General features: G+C 35.3%; 1 protein-coding gene across 4 annotated transcripts; it reads left to right on the top strand.

Moving 5' to 3' along the window:
• The first annotated feature begins 309 nt into the window (after positions 1 to 309).
• On the top strand, positions 310 to 22,104 carry TRNT1 (tRNA nucleotidyl transferase 1). 4 transcript variants are annotated; one of them, XM_074284061.1, is made up of 8 exons: positions 310 to 437; positions 1,336 to 1,483; positions 4,480 to 4,673; positions 7,304 to 7,442; positions 12,401 to 12,527; positions 18,210 to 18,403; positions 20,441 to 20,694; positions 21,567 to 22,104. In XM_074284061.1, the coding sequence occupies exons 2-8, from the start codon at positions 1,336 to 1,338 to the stop codon at positions 21,813 to 21,815; spliced, it is 1,305 nt and encodes a 434-aa protein (XP_074140162.1). In that variant the 5' UTR covers positions 310 to 437; the 3' UTR covers positions 21,816 to 22,104. The 4 variants fall into 4 exon arrangements, with proteins under 4 accessions (XP_074140162.1, XP_074140165.1, XP_074140164.1 ...); XM_074284064.1 differs by having other exon boundaries at positions 392 to 650; XM_074284063.1 differs by having other exon boundaries at positions 416 to 650; positions 1,291 to 1,483.
• Positions 22,105 to 24,284: the final 2,180 nt, after the last annotated feature.

Here is a 24,284-nt window from a genome sequence, read left to right as displayed (position 1 = left end):
TTCCTTCCTGATAGTGCGGTAGCATTAGAAATAATATTGATTGCATTTTTGTAGCTTTTGAAGATTTGCAAAACTCTTTGTAAATAGGTTTTCATTTGATCTTCACAGCTTTGGGAGATGGATGCTATTCTTCTTCCTCCCATTTTACAGTGGAGGAAACAGGCCAATAGAGTTTCAGCGTCCCGCCCACGGTCACGGGGCTGGGAAGGGCCCGCGGGTGGATTTGAACCTCATCCCCAGCGCTGGATCCGACTCTGCTTAAAGACCACGTTCGCAGAGATCGGACTGGTCCGAAAGCCAGTTTCCTCATCACGTGGGGCCGCCGCGCCTGTTGTCAAGGACGACGACGTCGCCGCTACTTCCACAAACGTCAGCGTCCGCGCTCCCGGAAGTGAGTGTGTCAGCGAGCGGCGACGAGTTTGGTTGCTGCTGACCAGGTAAGCAGCCGCGCCGCACGTGCCGAGCTCGCGCAGTCCCCGCCGGGCTCGCGTAGTCCCCGGTGGCGCTTCCTCACGCCGGCCCCGAGCACCTCGGTGAAATAACTGCTCGTGAAAGCTGGCGGCCCAGGAGGAGCTGAGGAAGCGCGCTGGTCCTGGGGACGGGCCATTACCGTCGCGTCCTCATCGGGAGGGAGAGCAGCTACTGGACAGGTCGGAGAACGCGTTCCTTGCAGGGTAACGGAGAGTCAGGAGGGGAAAGCAGTGATTTCTGAGGAGACCCCAAACCTCTGGGCACGCGAGGTGCCTTGCTGCGCATGCGCACCCGTCCCGGCTCCGGAGTTTGACCCATGCTGGCTGCTGTAGGAGTAGATCCCCTCTGCCTTTACTGCTGCATTCTGATCCTGGAGAAAGTCACCCAATCGCTGCCTACCTCGATTTCCTCTTCTGTAAAACGGGCACCTCTCTTTCAGGGAGGTTGGAGGTTATTTGTGAAGTGCTTGGCAAATCTTCCAAAACTAACGTTCCTTTAGATGCATCCGTTCTGGGGGATTTTCCTTCGCCCAACCGTCCCCTTTATTTTGTCAGTGTTGCTTTTAGGGATATTGCGCCCAAAACCTGTGAATTAACTTAGTGAAGAAAAGTGTAGTAAAGTGTAAAAGGAAAGCCTAGGAAATGAGCATGTTTTTGCTTTAAAATTGCCCCCAATCTGTTCACTCATATTTCAGTTGTGTCGAGTTCTTTGTGACCCCATTTGGAATATTCTTGGCAAAGATAATGACGTCCTTTCCTCCATTTTCCTTCCTGGTTAAAGCATTCAGTAGTTGTGTATATCTAGATAAAACTCTGCCAGCCTAACCTGTCGTGGATTTAGCACCTCGGCATTTCTTTGCTCCAGATGCTGAGGAATCTGTTCTTGGGGCATAGACAGCTGCTCTCCTGCAATCGAAGTAGAGTCTTCCTTTTGAAGAAGTTTCTATTCACAATGAAAGTGGAGTCACCAGAATTTCAGTCCCTTTTTACAGAAGGATTGAAGAACCTGACAGGTAAAGAGATAGGTCTAAATGGCTAACTTAGCATATCCTGGGGGGGATTGAAAATGAGCATGAAACTTAATGGTTTTAAGTTTTGTGAGTTACATATTTAAGATGAATTATAACTGGTCTGACAATGGTTTGTAAAGGTCCGATAGATTGTCATAAAGTGAGCTGTAAATACAGTGTCTCTCTTAGGGCTTTTTATTCAGCGACAAAATGAACCAACCAGAAGTTCTAGAACTCTGAGTTGAATTGTTCTTACCTTCTTTACTTTATTCTTTTTCCAACCTTCTTTTAAGAATGAAATACCACAATTTTAAATAGTATTTCAAAAGATCTTATTGTCTTTTTGTTGTTGTTGTTTTTATTACCTTTATTTTCAAATCACTGCTTGTGTGAATTTAGACAAATCACCTTTTGGGCTTGGATTTTATCATCTGTAAAATGAGAGACTTAGACAAGATGGTCTGAATGGTGTCTTCCATCTCTAACTGTGGTCCCATGATCCTTTCTCCCTTTTCTACCCAAATTTTGAACAAAATTCTTTCTAATCGTTTCTTACAATGCAGGATATGTTTTTTTTTTTTTTTTTTTTTTTTTTTTTTTTTTTTTTTTTTTAAATCTTCCTTTGGATTAATTCATTATAAACTGAGAAACTCAATTTATGTTTTGGAACTTAAAAAATTCACCTTACTCCAACTATTCTAGAGAGAAATTTGGAACTATGTTCAAAGACTATTAAACTGTGCATACCCTTTGATTCATCTGTGTCTCTACTAAGCCTATATCCCAAAAGATCATAAAGAAGGGAAAAAGACCCACATGTGCAAAATTATTTGTGGCAGTCCTTTTTTGTAATGGCGAGGAATTGGAAAGTGAGTGGCTGCCCATCAGTTGAGGAATGTTGAATAAGTTATAGTATATGACTGTTATGGAATATTCTTGTTCTATAAGAAATGATCAGCAGGATGATTTCAGAGACTTACATGACCATTTTCCAGTCATTTTTCCATTAATGAGCAGTTACTTTGTTGTCAGATTTTTGCTGCCACTAAAAATGCTCTTATGAAATTTGGGGGTTAATGAGAAGATATCATTTTAAAAGCCCTGAAATAGAACCTCTTCACCATTTTTGTGGTACCTTTAGTAGTCTGGTAAAGTCCACAAACTTCTTCTCAAAATAACATATTATAAAACGAAAAAAGAAAACACATGATTACAAAGGAAACGAATTATGTTGAAAAAGTTATGATTATATGAATTTTTAAAGTTAACAGACTTCAGATTAAGATTCCTTTCGCTGTCCCATTCCAACAACTATTAAGTATTTACTATATGTAATGTCCATTATAAAGTTCTGAACATTGTTGAAAACTGTGAAAAATAGCTACTGTCCTTCAAGATCTTACATTCTAATAATTAGTTTCCTTATATTTTTATTTGAAGTAACTTATACATGACCACATCCGATCTCTGAACAGGTTACCTTGAAGTAGGTCGACTCTCTGCTGTAATTAATTTGATATGTAACTTTTAATATCACCTGCCTTTTGTTTTAGCAAGTTCAGCATGAGATACTGGCTTTTGCCCTTTTGTACTTAGTAATTCTTTATCTTACTCAAAAACTAAGGTGAATTTAATGGTAGCTTTTTGTTTTTCAAAATATATGCAAAGATAGTTTTCACATTCATCTTTGCAAAAATCTGTATTCCAAATTTTTCTGCTTTCCTTCGCTCTTTGCCCTCTCCTAGATAGCAAGGAATCCAATATAGGTTAAACATGTGCACATTTATCATGCTGCACAAGAAAGATCAGGTCAAAAGGGGGAAAAAAATGAGGGAGAGGAAAAAAAAAGCAAGCCAAAAATAACAACAAAAGTGAAAATACTATGTTGTGATCTACATTTAGTCCCCAAAGCCCTCTCTCTAGATGCAGATGGCTCTTTCCATCACAGTCTATTGGAATTGGCCTGAATTATCACACTGTTGAAAAGAGCCAAAGCTATCACAGGTAATCAATCATCACATAGTCTTATTGTTGTTGTGTAGTGTTCTCCTGATTTCACTTAGCATCAATTCATGTAAGTCTCTGAAATCATCCTGCTGATTATTTCTTATGGAACAAGAATATTCCATAACAGTCATATACTATAACTTATTCAACATTCCTCAACTGATGGGCAGCCACTTACTTTCCAATTCTTCGCCATTACAAAAAAGGACTGCCACAAATAATTTTGCACATGTGGGTCTTTTTCCCTTCTTTATGATCTTTTGGGATATAGGCTTAGTAGAGACACAGATGAATCAAAGGGTATGCACAGTTTAATAGCCTTTGAACATAGTTCCAAATTTCTCTCTAGAATAGTTGGAGTAAAGTGAATTTTAAGTTCCAAAACATAAATTGAGTTTCTCAGTTTATAATGAATTAATCCAAAGAAAGAAAAACAAAAGTTTTTTAAACAAACAAACAAACAAAAAAACAGTGGTTATCACTTCAGGACCAGATGAATAGGTAAATTTTGTTGCTTAAATTCTTCCCCGAGACTTAAAAATATCAGTGAACATGTTTCTGAATGCTTTTCCTTTATTCTTGAATTCTATAAATTATATTTATGGAATGAAACTTCAATATCCTTGTATTGATATTTAAAAGAGAAAACTTAGATATAATAATGGCCTGTTACCATCTATTTATGAAAAATGTTCCCTTGAAAGTTTACATTAAGAGTGTTTTTTTTTTTTTTTTTTGTTTTGTTTTTTAACTTAAAAAGAGATAAAAATTAACCTATTTGATTGAAAATATAATTTGGTTTTACTTCTGCTATTTCCTGGTACCTTTCTTGCTAATATATTGTCATTCTTATCAATGTGTATTTTGGAATTTAGACTATTTTTAAATTACTTTCCTCCATAATTTCATTATAAGGTTTTACCATAATAGAATGCTGTCATGAAACTTATTTATAAGGAAAACAAATTAGTTTTCTTATGTTTTCCTTCTAGAGTTATTCAGTAAAGAAAATTATGAATTAAGAATAGCAGGAGGAGCTGTTCGAGATTTATTAAATGGAACAAAACCGCAAGATGTGGACTTTGCTACCACTGCTACTCCAGCTCAAATGAAAGAGATGTTCCAGGCTGCTGGAATTCGTCTTATCAATAACAAAGGAGAAAAACATGGAACAATTACTGCCAGAGTAAGTGACTATTTGGTTAGTTTTTTATGATTGATAGCTGTACCATATTTTCTTTGTTTTCAAAACAGGAAAACCTTTGTAAGAGAAATACTGCCCTTTTCCATTTCCATTGCTCTGACTGATAGTATGTAACAGTATTATCCTCCTTTTGTATTTAAATGTCAGAGTCCCAGCATGATGCTATCTATTATTTGTTTGGAACTATGGTTCTCAAACTTTTGTTCCCAGCATCTTGATACTATTAAAATTGTTGGATCTGTCCAGAGTTTTTAAGTGGAATATATTTATAGATATTGACCCATATTAGAAATAAAACAAGTGTTGAATTTGTAGAACCTTTGAAAATGTTTCAGAGACCTCAGAATTCTCCACACCACATTTTGAGGATTGCTGGTTTAGACCAGCTTAGCCTCAGTTGAGTTGGGCTTTGGTTCCCCCTCCCCCCCACCCCCCAGCTTCAGTTCAGTTGAACAAGGTTTTTTTAAATTGAGTCTTATGTCCTCAGTCTTTCCTTCCTCAATCTGGGATTATATTGCTCATTTGTAACATTACTATGAGAACTAATTTGTATCAATTTTTCATTTATGGTGTTTTCAGGGAACCAGCTTTTGATATTTGGACATATTTGTATGGAAATTAGAGGGGGGGGGGAAATCCTAACAATGTCATCATTGGAAAATTTTTGGCTATATTGAATGTCCATTAGAGGTAGGATGAGAAATTTTTTTTTTCATTGCTTAAAACTGATTTTGTGTTCAATTCTGCACAAACTCCCCTACTTAAGTCCCATTCTGGTGTCTTATTTTGATGTGAAGAGCTCTTATCAAGGTGGAAAGGCTTTAAGTACAAGCCTGGCAATATCTATCATCAGTGAACTAACCAAGGCACTTCACTAGTAAGTTGAATGAGCACTTGGTGATAAATTTCTTCAACTGTAAAGATTTCAGAAAAGATTCTCCAAGATTGAAACAGCCATTCTTCCAGCACATGAGCATTTGGGAAATGCTTGTCCATCTTGAAGTTGGGCTTCATTAGAGTTTAAAATACTAAACCAATTTGTAAACACTTGGATGGAGGAAGATTTATGTGATCCAGATTATCCCAGGGTCTTTGATACTTAATAAATTTGAATGGAATAAGATAAATGAGTAGATGGCATGGATTGCCTTTGTGTTACAGTGACAAGCCTAAGAAGGTATAAAACAACTTGCTTGGTGAGTCCCAAGAGGAAGAAGCAGGTAGTAATTAGATGGGACATCCCAGAAAGCCTCATGGGTGAGGAATCATATGAGTTCATCTTTTATAAACCCACTTTGTGTCAGGTTCATTGTTGATATCACAATAGTTAACAAATTATTGAATTGGCAGCATTAATGTTTGTGGCATTGAGTTTTGTGTTTTAAAATGTGTAATCTCTACCAGAGAGTTTATTTAGCATGCAGGCATGTGTCAGATTTTCAGGACTCATAGATCTCCTAGCCAACAGGTATTTATTTATTCAGTGAAGCAATTTGGGTTAACTTGCCCGGAGTCACAGTTAAGTGAATGGTAAGTAACTGAGAACTCAGGTCTTCCTGATTCCAGGGCTCTATTGATTGGGCTGTTTAGCTGCCCTCCCCTCACTCAACAAGTATTTTTAAAGGAGCCTACTAAGTACGAGGGATACCTAAGCACAAATAAATAGTCCCTGTTCTCATGCAGTTTGCATCCTATCAGAAGACATGTACATAGTTGAAATACACACATTCATAGGTGTGTACATACATCATATAAAATAAATAAAAGGCAATTGAGGCATCTAGGTCACAGCGCTGGGCTTGGTGTTAGAAAGACCTGAATTTTTTTTTTTTTAATTTTTATTTTTTTATTATAGCTTTTTATATACAAAACATATGCATGGGTAATTTTTCAACATTGACTCTTGCAAAACCTTCTGTTCCAACTTTTCCCCTCCTTCCCTCTACCCCCTCCCCTAGATGGCAGGTAGTACCATACATGTTAAATATGTTAAAGTATATGTTAAATCCAATATATGTTTACATATTTATACAGTTATCTTGTTGCACAGGAAAAATCGGATGTAGAAAGAAGATAAAAATAACCTGAGAAGAAAAAAAAAAATACAAGCAAACATTAACAGAAAGCATGGATATGTTATGTTGTGGAAAGACCTGAATTTTAATCCAGCTTCAGACATTTACTAGTTTTGTAACCCCTTAATCCCTGAAAAGAAAATGGCAAACCACTCTTAAATCTTGTCAGGAAAATCCCATGGACAGTATTGGCCTTCTATGGGCCACAGGGTTACAAAAAGTCTGACCTGACTGAACAGTTATTTGAAGAAGGAGGAAATAACAGTCAGGGAGATAAGGAAACCTTTCCAAGCGTGATGGTTGAGCTGAGCTTTGAAGGAGACTAGGGGGATTTTTAGAAGGGAAGGCCTCCAGCCCTGGGGAGAATTAGAGGCATGGAGACAGCTGATGGAGGGTGGTGGTGAGGCGTGCTAAAAAGATTAGAGAAAAAGTGTAATAATAATAAGGCTGTATGAGCAAAGTCATTGCTTCATTTAAAAGCTGTTTTGTTTTATATTTTTACATTCAGCTTCCTGTTTGTATTCATATTTGTTGCAGCTTCATGAAGAAAATTTTGAGATCACGACACTAAGGATTGATGTCATTACAGATGGAAGGCATGCAGAAGTGGAATTCACAACTGACTGGCAGAAAGACGCTGAGCGCAGAGATCTCACCATCAACTCGATGTTTTTAGGTAATGCAGGAGACTCACAGTCAGGCAGTGACAACAGAATTTCAAACAGTTCTGCTCTCCAGGAGCTTCCAGTCTGTCAGGTGAGGTGGAATGTATATAGATAAGTGGAGGCAGAATACCCAACAATCACAGTAAGAAAATCTGTAGTCTGTACTTCTAGGTTATCAATAATCAGTAGTTATTAGTCTGTAGCTGTTGGTAATGCTGCTAGAATTATATAAATAGAGGTCTCCCCCTTAGGTCATCTAGGAAGCTCCATTTATTCAAGTGTTCCAGCATTGTTTCTACAATTTCCAGACTTGCAGGGTTGTCTGGGGGCAATGAGAAGTTAAGTGGATTGCCCAAGGTTATTGTTAATAATGATAACTTTTATTTTTCAAAATACATGCAAAGATAGTTTTCATCATTCATCATAGCAAAACTTGTGTTGCAGATTTTCTTTCTCCCTCTTCTAGACAGCATGTACTCCAATGTAAGTTAAACATTTTCACATTTATCATATTATGTATGAAAAATCAGCTCAAAAGAGAGGAAAAAAAAACAAGCAAACAATAAGATGAAAATACTATGCTGTGATCAACATTCAGTATACATGGTACACTCTGGATGTAGATGGCTCTTTCTATCACAAGTCTTTTGAAATTACCTTAAATCACTTCATTGTTGAAAACAGCCAAATCTATCACAGTTGATCATCACATAATCTTGTTGCTGTGTACAGCAATTCTACTCACTTAGCATCAGTTTCATTAAGTCTGAAATCATTCTGCTGATCATTTCTTATAGAACAGTAATATTTCATGACATTCATATAGCATAACTTATTCAGCCATTCTCCAGCATCCCATTCAGTTTCCAGTTCCTTGCCATCACAAAAAGGGGTACTACTTTGCCTTTTTTATGATCTCTTTGGAATGCAGGCCCACTAGAGACACTGCTGGATCAAAGGGTATGCACAGTTTGATAACTTTTTGAGTTCCAAATTGCTCTCCAGAATAATCGGATTAGTTCATAACTCCACCAACAATGTATTGATACTCCAGTTTTCCCACGTTCCCTCCAACATTTATCATCTTTTCCTGTCATCTTAGCCAGTCTGAGAGGTGTTAAATGGCACTTCAGAGTTGTCTTACTTTGCATTTCTCTCTAGTGATTTAGAGTATTTTTTTCATATGACTAGAAATGGGTTTAATTTCTTCATTTGAAAATTGTCCATATCCTTCGACAATTTATCAATTGATGAGTGACTTATAAATTTGAGTCAGTTCTCTATATAATTTAGAAATGATGCTTTTATCAGAAACACTGGATGTAAATTTCTCTCCCCCTCTTCCCCTGCCACAGACACATACACCACTCCTAGTTTTCTGCTTCCCTTCTAATCTTGGCTATTTTTTGTTTTGTTTGTACAGAAACTTTAATTGTACTCAAAATTATCCACTTTTCATTTCATATTGTTCTCTAGTTTTTCTTTGGTCAAAAATTATCTCCACAGATCTGAGAGGAAGATGATCCCTTGTTCTCCTAATTTCCTTATACTATCACCCTTTATGTCATTTTTATCTTAGTATGGGGTGTTAGGCGTGGATCAATGCCTAGTTTCTGCCATATTATTTTTCAGTTTTCTCAGCAATTTTTGTCAATGAGTTCTTATTCCAGAATCTGGAGTCTGGGTTTGTCAAACACTAGATTACTATAGTCATTAGCTATTGTACTTTGTGAATCTGATCTATTCCACTAATCCACTATTCTGTTTCTTAGCCTGTACCAAGTGCTTCCGATGTTCTCTGCTTTATAAAACAGTGTTAGTCTGGTACAGCTGGGCCATCTTCCTTTGCATTTTTTTCCCATTAATTCCCTTGAAATTCTTGATCTTTTGTTCTTCCAAATGAATTTTGTTATTATATTTTCTAGCTTTATAAAGAAATTTCTTGACAGTTTGATTGGTATGGCATTGAATAAGTAAATTAATTTAGGTAGAATTATCATTTTTATTATATTAGCTTGGCCTACCTATGAATATTTGATATTCTTCCAGTTGTTTAGAGCTAACTTTATTTGTGTGAAAAGTGTTTTGTCATTGTGCTCATATAATTCCTGGCTCTGTCTTGGCAGGTAGACTCCAAATATTTTATTTTATCTACAGTTACTTTAAATGGGATGTCTCTTTCTATCTCTTACTGCTGGACTTTGTTGGTAACATATAGAGATGCCAATGATTTATTTAAGTTTATTTCATATCCTACAACTTTGCTAAAGTTGTTAACTGTTTCTAGTAGTTCTCTGATTAGTTTTCTAGGATTCTGTGAGTATACTATCAAATCATCTGCAGAGAGTGATGCTTTTGTTTTCTCATTACCTTCTTAATTCCTTCAATTTGTTTTTCTTCTCTTTAATATTAAAACTAACATTTCTATTATAACATTGAATAGTAGTGGTGACAGTGGGCAACTCTGATCTTATTGAAAATGCTTATAATTTATCCCCATTGTATACAGTGCTTACTAATGGTTTTAGATAGATACTACTTAATTATTTTAAGGAAAACTCCATTAATTCCTATGTTCTCTAGTGTGGATAGGTGTATTTTGTGAAATGTTTTTTCTGCATCTACTGATGTAATCATATATCTCTTAGGTTGGTTATTGACATAGTCAATTATGCTGATAGTTTTCATGATATTGAATCAGCCTTGCATTCCCGGTATAAATACTCCTTGGTCATAGTGTATTATCGTAGTGATGAGATACTATTATATCTGCTAATATTTTACTTAAGATATTTGCATCAATATTCATTAGGGAAATTGGTATATAATTTTCTGTTTTGGCCCTTTCTGATTTATGTATCAGCACCATATCTGTATCATAAAAAGAATTTGTTAGGACTCCTCCTTTCCCTATGTTTTCAAATAACAAGATTATTAGGCCAGTATAAATATCAGAAAGTTAGGCATAGGTAAAGAAATACATATAGAAAAAGTTACCGAGAAGCTTAAGTTTCATCTTAGGTATAAGCAGTAAAGATATAAACTTAATGTGTACATGTCTAGCTTAGTGGACACTTTGAATAATATTTTTAAATTTTATTTTAAAGTTTAGGTGTGCCTTTAACTTTGTCTAAAGATAGATCTAACTCTTTTGTCCTAAGATTCACTTTAGGAAAATGAGCTTTGTGGAGTAAAGTATGGAGAAGCTTGTGGACACACACAGTGTCTAGTGGTGCTGCTGCTCTTAAATTGTCCTTCTTTCATTTTGGCTAGTACTGAATTGTCCCTTTTTCATTTTAAGGCACACAGCATTGTGGTTCTGACAGTTATTTTATAATAAGATATTTAGAGCAAGAAAGAAGCATAGGTTTCATTCAGTCCATTTAAAAGACAAAACTGAAGTCCATAAACTCTAGATTACTAATACATAGTTTTGCAAGTAGTAGGGAGGGACAAGTGGAGCATTGTCTCATTATCCTTTTACAGCTCACAGGGTCCTTGTTGTCAATCCTTGCCACTTTGAGCACTTTGATCTAAAGCACTTTATTTACAAGAATCTTGCGAGAATCAAAGTAATTAGAATTTACAGAAATTTGTCTTTTGTTTTTATGTTGCAGCTAATTTTATGGCATGTTACAAAAGAGAATGCTACCTAATAAATACAGACATCCCCCAGAAGACCTCTAACTAGGTCCAAGTAAGGATATTAAGAGAGGCAAAATCACCTCCGAGATGACTGGGGATTCTAAGTCACTAAGTAAAAGAATAAAAGTCAGTAGCTCCTAAGAGGCCCCTTTTCTTACTAGCAGTCAGGACATTCTCCAAAAATGAAAAACAAATGAGCTCCTTTTTATACATGGAGAAATTAAGGCTCAGTCGAGTTAAGTGACTTGATATCATATGCCTAGGAAGTTACAAAGATTGTATTAGAATAATTTTATTTTTTCCTTGCTATTTTTCTGGATTTGAGTAAACTGCTTTCAGGTGGGCAATTGCAATGTTTCTTACTAAGACCTCATTACCCAGTAATCTGAATTCATATTCAGTATAATTATCTTTAAAAATTACCATAATTTTCTATGACACTATTTTCAATAAAATCAAATTCCACATTAAAATAGATAATGATAATAATTATAACTAGTATTAATGATTACTTCATTTTAAGCAATATATATACAAGATTTAAGGAACTACACTTAACCATAATTATGTATATTTCTCATTAATCATTTGTACTTTTTTGACTAGATTTGAGGAAGTCTATTTTGAGTTTCTTGATATTCAAACTTTTATTGAAAACTACTTTTAATTTGGGCATGTTTGTCTATTGAAGAAAGTGATTCATTTTCCTCATTACTCCCACCTCTTTGCTCTTTAAAGTTAGAGCCTATCATAGTCATTATCTATATTGAATGATTCCTTAATAACCATCATGCACAGGATTAGGTAGGAATTGGAGCTGAACTCAAATTTAGTAGATTATCTTGGAATACATTGAACACTTACACTAAACAGCTTAAAACATTCATTAAATGTTTTACATAATTGTACATGTATAACCTATATCAGATTGGTAACTGTTTGTGGGGGAAGGGGAAGATAGTATTTGGACCTCAATTTTTTGGGGAATACTGTTAAAAATTATCTTTGTGCAATTGAGAAAATAAAATTTTTAAAAATAAATTAAACAACTTAAACTTGAAATATATTAAACAATTTAATTAGACTTAAAATAATAGATTGAATTCAATGGTACCAGTGATTTACCATAGCATCACATAAGAAGTAATGTTCACCCTATTCCTTCTATGGCATGTGGTGAATGGTGTTATACTAATGATTTCTTTCTGAGTGGAACATCTCCAAATAATATGACTACTTTGAGTTCATATAATTTTATGATGTAAATAATTTATTTTTATGGTATCATGTTAAGAGTCCTAAGAAAAATCTCTTATCACAATAGGTTTTGATGGTACCCTTTATGACTACTTTAATGGCTATGAAGATTTGAAAAATAAGAAGGTTAGATTTGTTGGAAATCCTAATGAGAGAATTCAAGAGGATTATCTTCGAATTTTGAGATATTTCAGGTAAAATAAATGTATTAAATAGTTGTGTATTCAATCAAATTATTGTCTCAACATTCTTCTAGAAATGTTTGTCATATCTCTCTACTAAATTGGTTGGTTTTGTTGTTATCCTTCATTCTTGAAGAGGACCAAAATTACATCCCTGTGTTTGGAGTCAGAGGACTGTGTGTCTCACTGTTGCTGATCAGACCAGAATGAGCTTGGACTGCTCTGCCACAGGTCAGGCACAAGTAGTCCACACGAACATTTGGAAAACAGATGTTCTACCTTTGTTTATCTCATGTTTCTTTTGAGCTGCTGCAGTTCTGCTTCACTTCATAGGACAGTGCCTTCTTTGGTGAGGGCACACCTGTGCCAGGATCTCCCATGTCACACAGGTGATTTCAAAATCCTTCAGAGAGACCCTGAGAATGTTCTTGTATTGATTTTTTTTTTTTCCTCACCTTCATATGAACACTTGCCTCATGTGAGTTCTTCATAAAATAGTCTTTAAGTTACATGTTTGGGATTTGAACAGTGTGGCCAGCCTTTTGGCATTGCATTCTCTAAAGTAAAGATTGAATGCTTGGCAATTTAGTTCAATAAGGGACGTCGGTGTCTCATACCTTATCTTGCCAGGTGACTTTCAGAATCTTCCTAGGATAATTCAGAGGGAAGCAGGTGAGTTTCCTGGAATGTCTTTGGTATGGTGTCCAAGTTTTACAGGCATACAACAATGAAGGTCAATAAGGAGGCTCTGTAGACCTTCAGTCTGGTAGGCAGTCCAATATCTCTTCTCTCCCACACAAACACTGAGCTATCCCTGGCAATGTATGTATCAACTTCATCTATCTGCCAAATGTTCTGCCAAGATAAGTGAATTTATCCACAGCATTCAGAATTTCATTTGCTCTAACCTCTGGATGCTGGCAGGTGGAGAACTTGGGTTTTCTTACTGTTAATTGATAGGTCAAAATTAGCACAAGGATCAGAGAGATCCAGACTTTGTTGCATCTTAATTTCAGAGAATGCATTAACTATAGTCATCTGTGAACAAAAAAATTCATGCACTGTCTTTTCCTCCATTTCAGGCTTGGCTTGTAGCCTTTTCAAGTTAAATAGTTCCAGCACTGTGGTAGCTGACCTTGAATCTTCTTCACCTGGAAGATGGTCATCTACCTGAGGTGTCCCACCTGTGGGGGGCATATGGGAAATTGTCAAAAACTTGGTGGCTGGAAGAAGTTTGTCATTATCATGCTTTAATTTCATGATGGCTTCTGGGTTGTCACCACAAGTGGAACAAGGTTGTGTGATTGCTTTGGTGTTTTTTAATAGGATATTTTCAGCAATACTCTGATGTCACAAGGAAGATAACTTGGAGACTGTGGCAGTGAAAATTTGCAAATGTGATTGGTTATCTGCCATTGCTGGGTAATTATGGGAAGTAGAATATGGGCAGAAACCTTGATCTTCAAAAGTGGGGGAAAAGATATGTCCTGGAAATTGGCAGTTTTAATTGATACTGTTGAGGTTTGTTAGTCCTTGGGAAAAATCCAAAGCACATTACTAAATGGATGGTCAGTGAGCACTTTGGGAAGTAATCATTAGAATAACATCAAACTGTACTAGACTTAGCTTATTTCTTGTTTGACAGATGTTCAATTGTTTTTTCATTTAAGTCTTTTGCCATTTTGTCAGCATGACATGGAAAGAACTGGGATTCTCAAGGAGAGTGTAAATTTTACTGGACCACCATGAAACTGAAAAACTTCAAGCATTAGGGACCTGGTGATGGAATGTTGTCAAAGGACCTGATCAGTTAAGTTCAGAGACTTATTAGTTTGATTGGCCACAAGCTGGTGAACCTGAAAGTTTCAGATGTCTTAATAACCATATATTAAGTTAGATGGAGCTATGATTTGGATTGGTAGAGAGAAGGCCCATATTGAAAAAATGCCTTGAAAGACTGGTATAATCTAGACTGGTAAATGATGTGAAAACTATAGAATGGCCTTGAGATTTGACAAAGTCTTACATGGTAGCCTTTAGGAAAATGTGGTATAGTGGAAAGAGCCCTGGATTCAGTCAGAATGTAAATTCAAATGCTTACTGACTTACTGCCCTTCATGACCTTGGGCAACCCACTTAAGAATTCCTACTTCATTTTTCATTGAAGTTAGACTAAATGATGTCTAATTTTCTTTATAACTCTAAAGCTATGATCCTTTTAACCTCTATGATTAAAGAATGATGTACATATATAAGCACTAAAGCCAGAGGATATCGAGACTTTGTTGAAACACAGTGGCTTTTTGAGTAAAGTGCCACAAGCTCAATGCTTTTGTGCTCTATTTTGATTGTTGTTGTTTTTTTTTTTTTGGGGGGGGTCAGTGATTTGGATGAAAGAAGGCTTGCTTATCCCATTTGCAAGTGATAGAAAGGGAGCAATTAGTAACTTAAAAAAAAAAACTTGAATACTTAGAATGATGAGGTGAATATGACAAGAGGAAGCTATTCAGATATAATCATTAATTTCTTTATTGACTTCAAAAGTAAACATTGACCAAGACAAATGTAGGATAGGTGAATTGTAACTAGGTGGAAATTCATGTTGAAAAGACAGCAATTTTGGTTGGATGCTGGTTCAGTATAAATCAGCATTGTGGTGTAATTGCTTTTTAAAAAGGCTGGTGTAATCTTAGGGTGCAACATAATATGTAGAAAAAAATGCTGGGGGGTGATTGTCCAATTCTAGGTCCCATATTTTGAAAAGACAGTATAAAGTTGGAGTATGGCAAAGAACTTGAAATAACTGACATAATTTCTTAGAAGGTAGAGATAAAGTGCATAAGGAATTTCTGTGGTATTTTGAAGAAGGATTTTGATTTTTCTGAAGTTCTGGACAGCAGGACTAGGATAAGCAGTTGAAAAATTAGGAAAATTGGATTTAATTTTTTTTTAAAAATAGATTGATATTTTCTGCTGTGCAGAATTTTATGCCCTTGGAAATATTCATTCAAAGGCATGATCAGTTGGGGAAATTTTTCTGTGTTAAAAATAATTGAACTAATTAAGTGAACTAGGATGTCTCTTCAAATCTCAAGTTTGATGATTGATTCGGTTAATTTGAACCACTTAGTTATATTATAAAACTTTTGTTTTTGTTTGGTTGAGAAATGTTCAATCTATTATGTGATGATATGTATTACCTTTACCAGTAAAAATGGCGAAATGTCCTGAAAATTTCAAGTAAACAGTCTTATATGCCTGCTTTTTTGAAGGTTCTTGTGCATTGTGAGTGCAAACCTTCAAAAAGATAGGCTGAACTTTTTTTTAATCTTTGTTTCTGAGGGTTGTAGGATTGGGGTTCAGAATGTTGAAGGTAAACATAATGTAAGAGCAAAAGACATCTCTAAAAATAAGATTATTTTTAAAACTGCTTTAGATTTCTTAGTGAATTGGGTAAAGGGAACATATGACAGACCAATTTGAGGGATTGTTTTTACTTTTCTAACAACTACAACTGCCCTTCTTTGGGCTTTTAATTGTTCTTTTGGAGGTACTTGTGAGCCTTCTTGGAACCAAATTCAAAGATAATGGGTCTAGTTGCTCAAATTGTCAATTAATTCTTGTCTTTCGTTACAGTCATATCCTACTGCACATTAATGTTTGCTACTTATCAAATGCTAACATTTTTCTTTTGTGTCTGCACTAATTGGATCCAATATTGACAACTGACAATCTTTAAAATGTCAAATGCAAATTCCTGTTCCTTATGGATCATTTAAGTGAGCCAGTAATATATCCTTTGTCATTTTAAAGTAGTCATATCTCAAGTTTTAAGAGAAAGCAAATATATGATAACCTGTGGCAGACTGTGCTTGGATTTTTAGTCAGAATTGACTATCTTTATCACAAACGTTAAAATGGATGGAACCTGAGACTTAAAGATTTTGATATTCCAAAGTATACTCATGAAAAACTCCAAACATCTTTGTTACAGCACATACTGAATTTTTGTCTTAGCTGCCAATGGATCTGAATCTCTCTTTGTGGACTTTTACATACAGTGTTCTTTTCAAATTTATGAATCATCCACATGAAGTATTGTTGAAGAACTGGATTTAATATGGATGCCTGATGTCTCAGTCAGCTGTTTGGAATTAGAAATAATGTGTTCTGAGGAGTCATTTATCTGGGGCCAAAGACATCAAGCTGCGGGCATTCAGATTTAATGTTCCTCATTCAAACACTATGCAGAACTGCAAAACTTTAAATAATCTCAAATCCAGTACAAAGAATTTTACAAACTTGGAAATAACTTCCTGTCATTTACAGTATTATTCAGTATCTAGGCTTGGTTTTTTAGTATTTGATCCCATTTACATGTGTGAGCAGGGTGTCATTTATTTGAATCACTTCAGAAGGCAGTTTGCATTTGAAAGTTGTAGAAAGCATCTTGAATTTATTCATTTGGCTAAATTTAACTATTTATAAAATCAGATTTCAAAGAAATATGCAAAAAATCAATAAAAATCTCATCAAAGGTTTATTTTATTGAATAAAGTGTTAACACAGGCTTTCCTTTTTAATATCTCAGCTAGCTATAATACTATATTGTATCTTTTTTTTTTTTTTTTTTTTTTAAGTTTAACAGATGGGTTGTTTTATTTGTTTAACTTTATTTTGAATCTAGATTTAATTTGGTTCTGGTTTGAAAAAGTTGCTTAATAGTGATCAGTATCAGAGGTAGCAAACATGTGGCCCATCCTGCTCCCAAAGTATCTCCTGAACCAAATTAAAATTTAGTCGAGAAATATTTAACATAATAAAAGTGCCAATAAGCTCCCACCATTACACAGATAATGCTAGTATACAATTTTCTTAGTCACTATTTGGCTTGTATTTATGGTGGTTTGCTAGCTATCATATTTATTCAAATTTTGTCATTGGTATAGATAATCTTTTGGCCAAAAATATTCTCATATCTTATTTTCCTAACAATAAATTGTTTTTTATATCGTCATTAGTATTTGTAACTCTTTAAGGCCTATTTCTCTTGCTTTTACTTCCCATTCTTCCCTTCCCAGCTTTAAACATTTAAGCAATTCAATTCTTTAAACATTTTAATTTGATTATTTTTAAAAGATTGAACAAACAACTAAGAAGACAAGTATTTCCCTATGTGTTGTAAAACAGGAAAAGCATATACATGAAACTGCAAGCTTCTATTACTTAATGATTGTTTTTCTTAAGTATATAATAAGCTCATCATGTCACTTTCAAACCTGATTCCTTCTGAAGTCTCTTGTTTTTCTGTCTTAGATCTTTTCGGATTAAAAATGTTAGATTTAGAAAAAAATTTTCAGATTGAAATATTTCTAAATATATTTTATAGTTAAAATTTTTTTACAATTTAATATTGAGTCCTAATTTTTACCTGATCCTCACATTTTTTTTTTTCTGAGAATAGGCTGCACAAAATCACAGTGATGCAAAAGACAAGTTTAAACACGATATATATTTCAGAAGGAGATAACTATAGTGTATTTATTAGAATATAAACATTTTATTCCTATGGAGACTTGATTTTCTTTGCCACTTAAACATAAAAGTCATAGTGTCAGTATACAATTAAAATAAAATTTGTTATGAATGTGATTTGTGGTAATCTTTACTACATGTGAGAACTCTTATTTAAAGGTTTTATGGAAGAATAGCAGATAGACCTGGTACCCATGACTCGAAGACTTTGGAAGCAATTAAAGAAAATGCAAAAGGCTTGGCTGGAATTTCTGGAGAGAGGATTTGGGTAGAACTGAAAAAAATTCTTGTGGGCAACCATGCAAATCATTTGGTTCATCTTATGTATGATCTTGATGTGGCTCATTATATTGGTGAGTACTCTTTATGATTTACTGCTTTTGTGTTTTGTAATGTAACTTAAAAATTTAAGTAAAAGTCATGTCTGATTAATACCTCGAGGCAATGAGCTATAATATAAAGTATTGAATTTGAAGTTAGAAGAGACCCAGATTTAATAAATAACCAAGCTTTGCCACTTGCTCTATGTGTATAAATAAGTCATAATCACTTTGAATCTCTGTTTCTTCATCTGTAAAATGGGAATAATATCTGCAATATCCCATAAAGTTGTTGTGAAAAACAACTGAAATAATTTAGTTTGTCAGGTACTTTTGCAAACCTCAAGAGTTGTATAAATGTCTGTTTTAATAATTATTAGAACTTTAAGGCCTTGTGAAACTTAAATCCTATGATTCTGAAGATTCATTATTCCATAAAGAAGAAAAGAAAATTCCAGAAATTCCAGAAAGAACACTTGAATAAAAGGAAATAATTGAAAATAGATTTTCAGATAGGCCTGCAAGAATATTCTACACCAAAAATATTTATTGAAAAAATTATGAAAAAAATTTCGGAGGGGAAAAGTGGGTCAGAATAGGGAAATAAACAGAGAAAGGAAATAGTGGATTATGGATCTATTGAGTACTTAATAGATGGTAATTTTTCCCAACATTTCTGTAATGTGAGTCAGGAAGAGAGTCCATGCTGTCCCTAGATCTAGTCTAGAAGGCTGCTAAGTTCTTAGGAGGGAAGTTAATCTGTAGGAAGCTCTGTTGGGGATATGTAAATAAGAGTAAGGATACCAGGTGAATGTGTGGGCATATGGAAATGCAGTTAACGAAAGATAATACACATGAGTATATAATGAATTCTGAGTCAACTAAGAGATAACAGTCAAGATAGGCTGTTTCTAGAAGGTGTCTGAAAATCTTTCTGGAATGAGAAAGTCAACATGTTCGTTGTTATCAGTCAGGTTATTGTAAATAAAACACATTATGGCACCCTGGCATAAAATTACCCTTGTTTTCTTTCTGCATTACTGTGTTCGTTTAAAGATGTATCTCAAGAGAGTGATGGGCAACTTCTAGAGGGAACATCTCGGATTTAAAAATTTGAACTTTTGATTTGGAAGTGACATACTAGGATATGGACAGAATGAAGTATTTTTTAAGCACATCTTAGTAGACTGGTTTTGGTGATATTCATAGGAATTTTTAAAATATGCTTTCAGAAAAATAAGCACAAATAATACTGTTATGCATAAACCTATCATATAATGTCTGTGCAATAGATAGGGAATATGGGGAATAGATAAAAAATTATGCTTCAAAAAGCAATTTAGATAATTAACTGGTAACCAACCTAATGGATTGTCACTAGGCTCTCTGATCTTGTCAGTTGGATGCTTCCACCAGCAGTAAAGATCTTATGCCATCTGTGCCTCCCCATCCTCTGCAAATCTTGTCCACGTTCTCTCATAAAATCAAGAACAGGGTCCATGAGGTCTTCCTCATTTTCTCCTCGTTTTTTGAGGATACAATTGGGACAATCAGGCTGTATGTGTCCATAATTTCTTGACCTCACCTTGTAACTATCCTGTTAATCTGGTGACATATCCTCATCTGGCTCACATTGCTGCCTGTTCACAGCCCCTCTAGGCTTCTCCATTGCCCACTGGGAACTTCTTTCAAGTCTTCAGTGGTTACGATTTCAGATCTCAAAATAACACTGACCGGAATATTGCTGTTAAGAAATGGGCTTTTGTTTCTGGGAGTACTTTAGTGTAACTAAAAGAGCTTTGCAATGTCTTGAATTTTTCTGTAATTTTTTTCTCCAATGCATTGTGAATTTGGGCTGTATCCCCTAACTTTTTTTTTTATCCTTTTCTTGGTACTATTGTCAGAAACCTATGCCATGCTGACCTTCAAAATATTTCTGTAAATTATTTTACCTTTTGCAACTTTTTTTTTTTTTTTTTTAGTTTATTACTTTGACAAGAAAGTAAATGCTTTTGTTCATTTAATCAATTCATTTTAAAACACAGAAATCAACTGTTTTCTCTCCTACAGGTTTACCTGCTGTTGCGAGTTTAGAGGAATTTAACAAAGTCAGCAAAAATGTTGAAACTCTTTCTTCAAAGCCAATGACTCTTTTGGCCTCATTATTTAAAGTACAAGATGATGTTAAAAACCTTGATTTGAGATTGAAGATTGCAAAAGAAGAAAAAAATCTTGGCTTGTTTATAGTGAAATATAGGAAAGATTTAGTTAAAGCTGCTGATAGTTCAGAACCATTGAAACCATATCAAGATTTTGTTTTAGATGTAAGTACCTGAATGTGGTGTGGTCAGTTACCTTGTGAGAGTGAGAACTCTTTTTGATATCCAAGTGTTATTGCCTTTTACTGTTTTCTAAAAAGCAACTCAGATTAAAGTTGGGGTTTTCTTTTCCTATTAGCTATATTTACTTTAGAATCAATTTATCAAAGTAGTGATAAAACAACACCTAGTAAAACCCTAGAAATGGAGTTTGTGAAGAGAACATTGAACTAAGGGTTAATTCTGCCTCCACCATTCAACTGTGAGACCCATGGCAAATGACTTGAGTTCATAGAGCTGGAGTTTTCTTCTCTACAAAGGGAGGGAATTAGCTCTTCTGTGATCCATTTTCCATAATCTGTGACTGCAGAAAGATCCATTCAAAAATAGAAGAGTGAGTCCAGCAGTCTTAGCATCACAGAAAGGAGCCTTGACAAGTATCTAATGTGGCCTCTTCCTTTCATCAGTAGGGAAATCGAGGTCTCAGAAAGACAAAAGCTCTCTGGTGGTGTCAGTGGCTGAGGGCAGGAATCAAGCCTGGGTTCTGAGACCACTTTTGCCCATATTCCCATTTCCCTCTTAGGTGTCATATTAGAAGGTTCTCACATCAAGCACACAGTTGTGGTGTAATAGAAAAAAAAATGCTTGGCTGACAGAAGACCCTAATTTCAGCCTTTCCCCCTACAGCCATTATCAAACTTGTGGCCTTAGAAATATCATCTAACCTTCCTGTTCCTGTATTTTTTTCATCTGTAAATAGGATGGGGGTGTTGGATTATTCCAGTGCTAAAATTATTTGATTCATTCAGTGAATCCTCTTAGTAAAATATCCTCATTTTACTCCATGTATAAACTTATTTTCTTTGTTTTGGATTTAGTCTAGGGAATCTGATACACTTTCTCGAATCTGTGAACTACTCAAATACCAAGGAGAGGTGGACCTTCTTAAGGAAATGCAACAGTGGTCTATCCCTCCATTTCCTGTCAGCGGCCATGATGTGAGAAAAGTAGGTATTTCTTCAGGAAAAGAAATTGGTTTGATATTACAGCAATTACGGGAACAGTGGAAGAAGAGTGGCTACCAGATGGACAAGGAGGAACTTCTAAGTTATGTAAAGAAGACCTGAAAATGATTGGAGAAGTCTACCTAGATAATCTCTTATGGTCCTTTCTGGCTTGGCATCTCAAAAAACTGATGTGAAATGAAAGCTTTGGGACTAAGAAACAGCAACCTTGATAAAAAGCTGTTAGAAGAAAGGCCCATTTTTAGAACTTAAGAAAAGATGGAAACTTTTTATGTATTAAGTTTTATGTATAAATCTCAAATCTGCTTAATGGGACTGTTCCAATTATTGAACAGAAGTGCCTATCTTTTATTTCACATTTTCATAGTAAATACAATCTTCCTAACTTAAACTTACTTGTGCCTTGGTTTATTCCTATAGAATTCCTGCTGTATGATGTATAGTCCAACCTAAACTACTTCGCTTCTCTAACTCCATGTTTTTAGGGTTTTGTTTATAAATTTATTTCCTCACAAGTACCTGTCCTTATAAAATAGAAAACCAACAGGTTGAAATAAAGATTGAAGTGTTTCCATTTGAGGTAATTGGCTACTTTGTTAAATAGCCAAGTTTACATGAGGATTAAATGCCCATGTAATTTCAAAATTAAACTTGAAACAGTGATTGAAAGTATTACATCTCAATTCAGTGGACAGTCTCTGTAGTAGCTTTTTTTCATACCTTTTTACTGGCATTAAGTATTCTAGTGAGTGCCTGTTCTATATGCTCATGCACTTTGTTATCAGTCACATCTAATTCTCTGGGAGCCATGGACCACACTTGTCCATAGAGTTTTCTTGAAAGATTCTGCAGTGGTTTGCCATTTCCTTCTCCAGTGCCCAGGGTCACTTGGCTAGGATGTATCAGAGGCTGGATTTGAATTTAGGTCTTCCTGACTCCAGACCCAACACTATCCACTGAGCTGCCAGCCCCCCCTCTCTCCCCTGCAAAGGCAGTTAACCTCAAACACGTAATTGTTCCACATGTAGACAAAGCAGGTTTCTGTTAGATTGGGGGATGGGATGAGAGAGTGAGCATATTTTGGGCTTGTGTGCTTACGTGGTAGAAAGCATGAGCTGCTCTCCGATGGTGAGACTGTGTCTAGATCAGTGGTCCTCAAACTTTTTAAATAGGGGGGTCAGTTCACTGTCCCTCAGACTGTTGGAGGGCCGGACTATAGTAAAAACAAAACCTCACACTGTCTCCTCCCCTCAGCCCATTTGCCATAACCTGGCAAGCTGCATAAACGTCCTCATCGAGAAGCAGTTTGAGTCTAGATGACTGGTCTAGATGAAAGAGAACTGAGGCTCACAACCACTGTTAGTGTGTGAGCTGGTGATGCTCTGGTAGAGTGTGACCTTTGATTTTTCCCTGGGCCTCAGTTCCCTCATTTGTCAAACGAGAGGATTTGGGCATCACTGAACCTCTCAGCCTCAGTTTTCTCATCAGTAACCAGAATGATGTTAGATTTGGTGGCCTCTAGTCAATCAATATATGGTTCTCTGATGGTAAGGAAATGTCTCTGAGGCCATGTTTATAGATTTAGAAAAATCTTTTGTCCGGAACCAATAAGATTTTGCCAGTTCTTGTGGAGAAAACAAGATGCAGCTTTTTATGAGTATATAAATAAAAAATGATTTGCTGATGACTGATAGCTTTAGAAAGATGAGTAGGTAAAGGTCCACTGTACACAGTTGTTATTTATCTCAGCTACTTTTCTGATTTTTGACCTTTTCTTTTTGTTTGATATTTGAAAAAAAAAAACCAAAACATTCTTTTAGCCCAGTTAATTTTTAAAAATCCATTTTACATTTGATTTTTCGCTCATTTCTACTTGTTACTCTCTCAAGACTCTTCTGACAGTAATGATGAGTTTGTATACCGCAACAGTGATTGATTTTGAATGTGTCTGTTTTGTGAGTTCTTTTTATTTCATGGATCTGAGCCCCAAATAATGAGCACTAACAGACAGCTTTGAGTTTATAACTCCTTTGTGTGGCTTTGTGAGCTAAAGGTCGGCCTGAACAAGGATACATCTCACAGTTGACACTTTCAGAGGGTAGTTATGCTTTCAACTTGAGAATCTAAAAGTTTATGGAAGGCATTTTCCTTTAGAAATGGTTCATAAAAGCTTTTTTATATTGATGATAGCTAAAAAAAAAAAAAAAAAAAAATTCAGGTAGTGTTCCAAATAATAGTAATTTGTGAGCACTAGATGGCAGCATAACCAGTGTAGTAAGGTATAAGGCAGTGTTAGAACTATCAGAATGAGTTGATTATTGGGCCTTTTAACTGGCATATTAATTTAAGTAATATCAATACTCTCAGAAGGAAAAATGAGGTGTTAGCACCAAGAATGTTTTTTTCTCCATCCCTATTTGCCAGCAGCTGTGGGTGGCTTTTTTTCCCCTCAAGACTTCAAAGAATCCTACTTTTTATTAGTACTGCATCTTAAGTGCATGAGACGACGCTTTACTTGACTTTTTAGATTTGGGGGGAATCCAAAATACCAAGTGGTATGCTTCACCATTA

The sequence above is a fragment of the Sminthopsis crassicaudata genome, chromosome 1 (genome assembly GCF_048593235.1).
Source record: "Sminthopsis crassicaudata isolate SCR6 chromosome 1, ASM4859323v1, whole genome shotgun sequence".
NCBI lineage: Eukaryota > Metazoa > Chordata > Mammalia > Dasyuromorphia > Dasyuridae > Sminthopsis > Sminthopsis crassicaudata.
The sequence above is the reverse complement of the archived record's forward strand: the minus strand, read 5'-3'. Positions and strand labels throughout refer to the sequence as shown.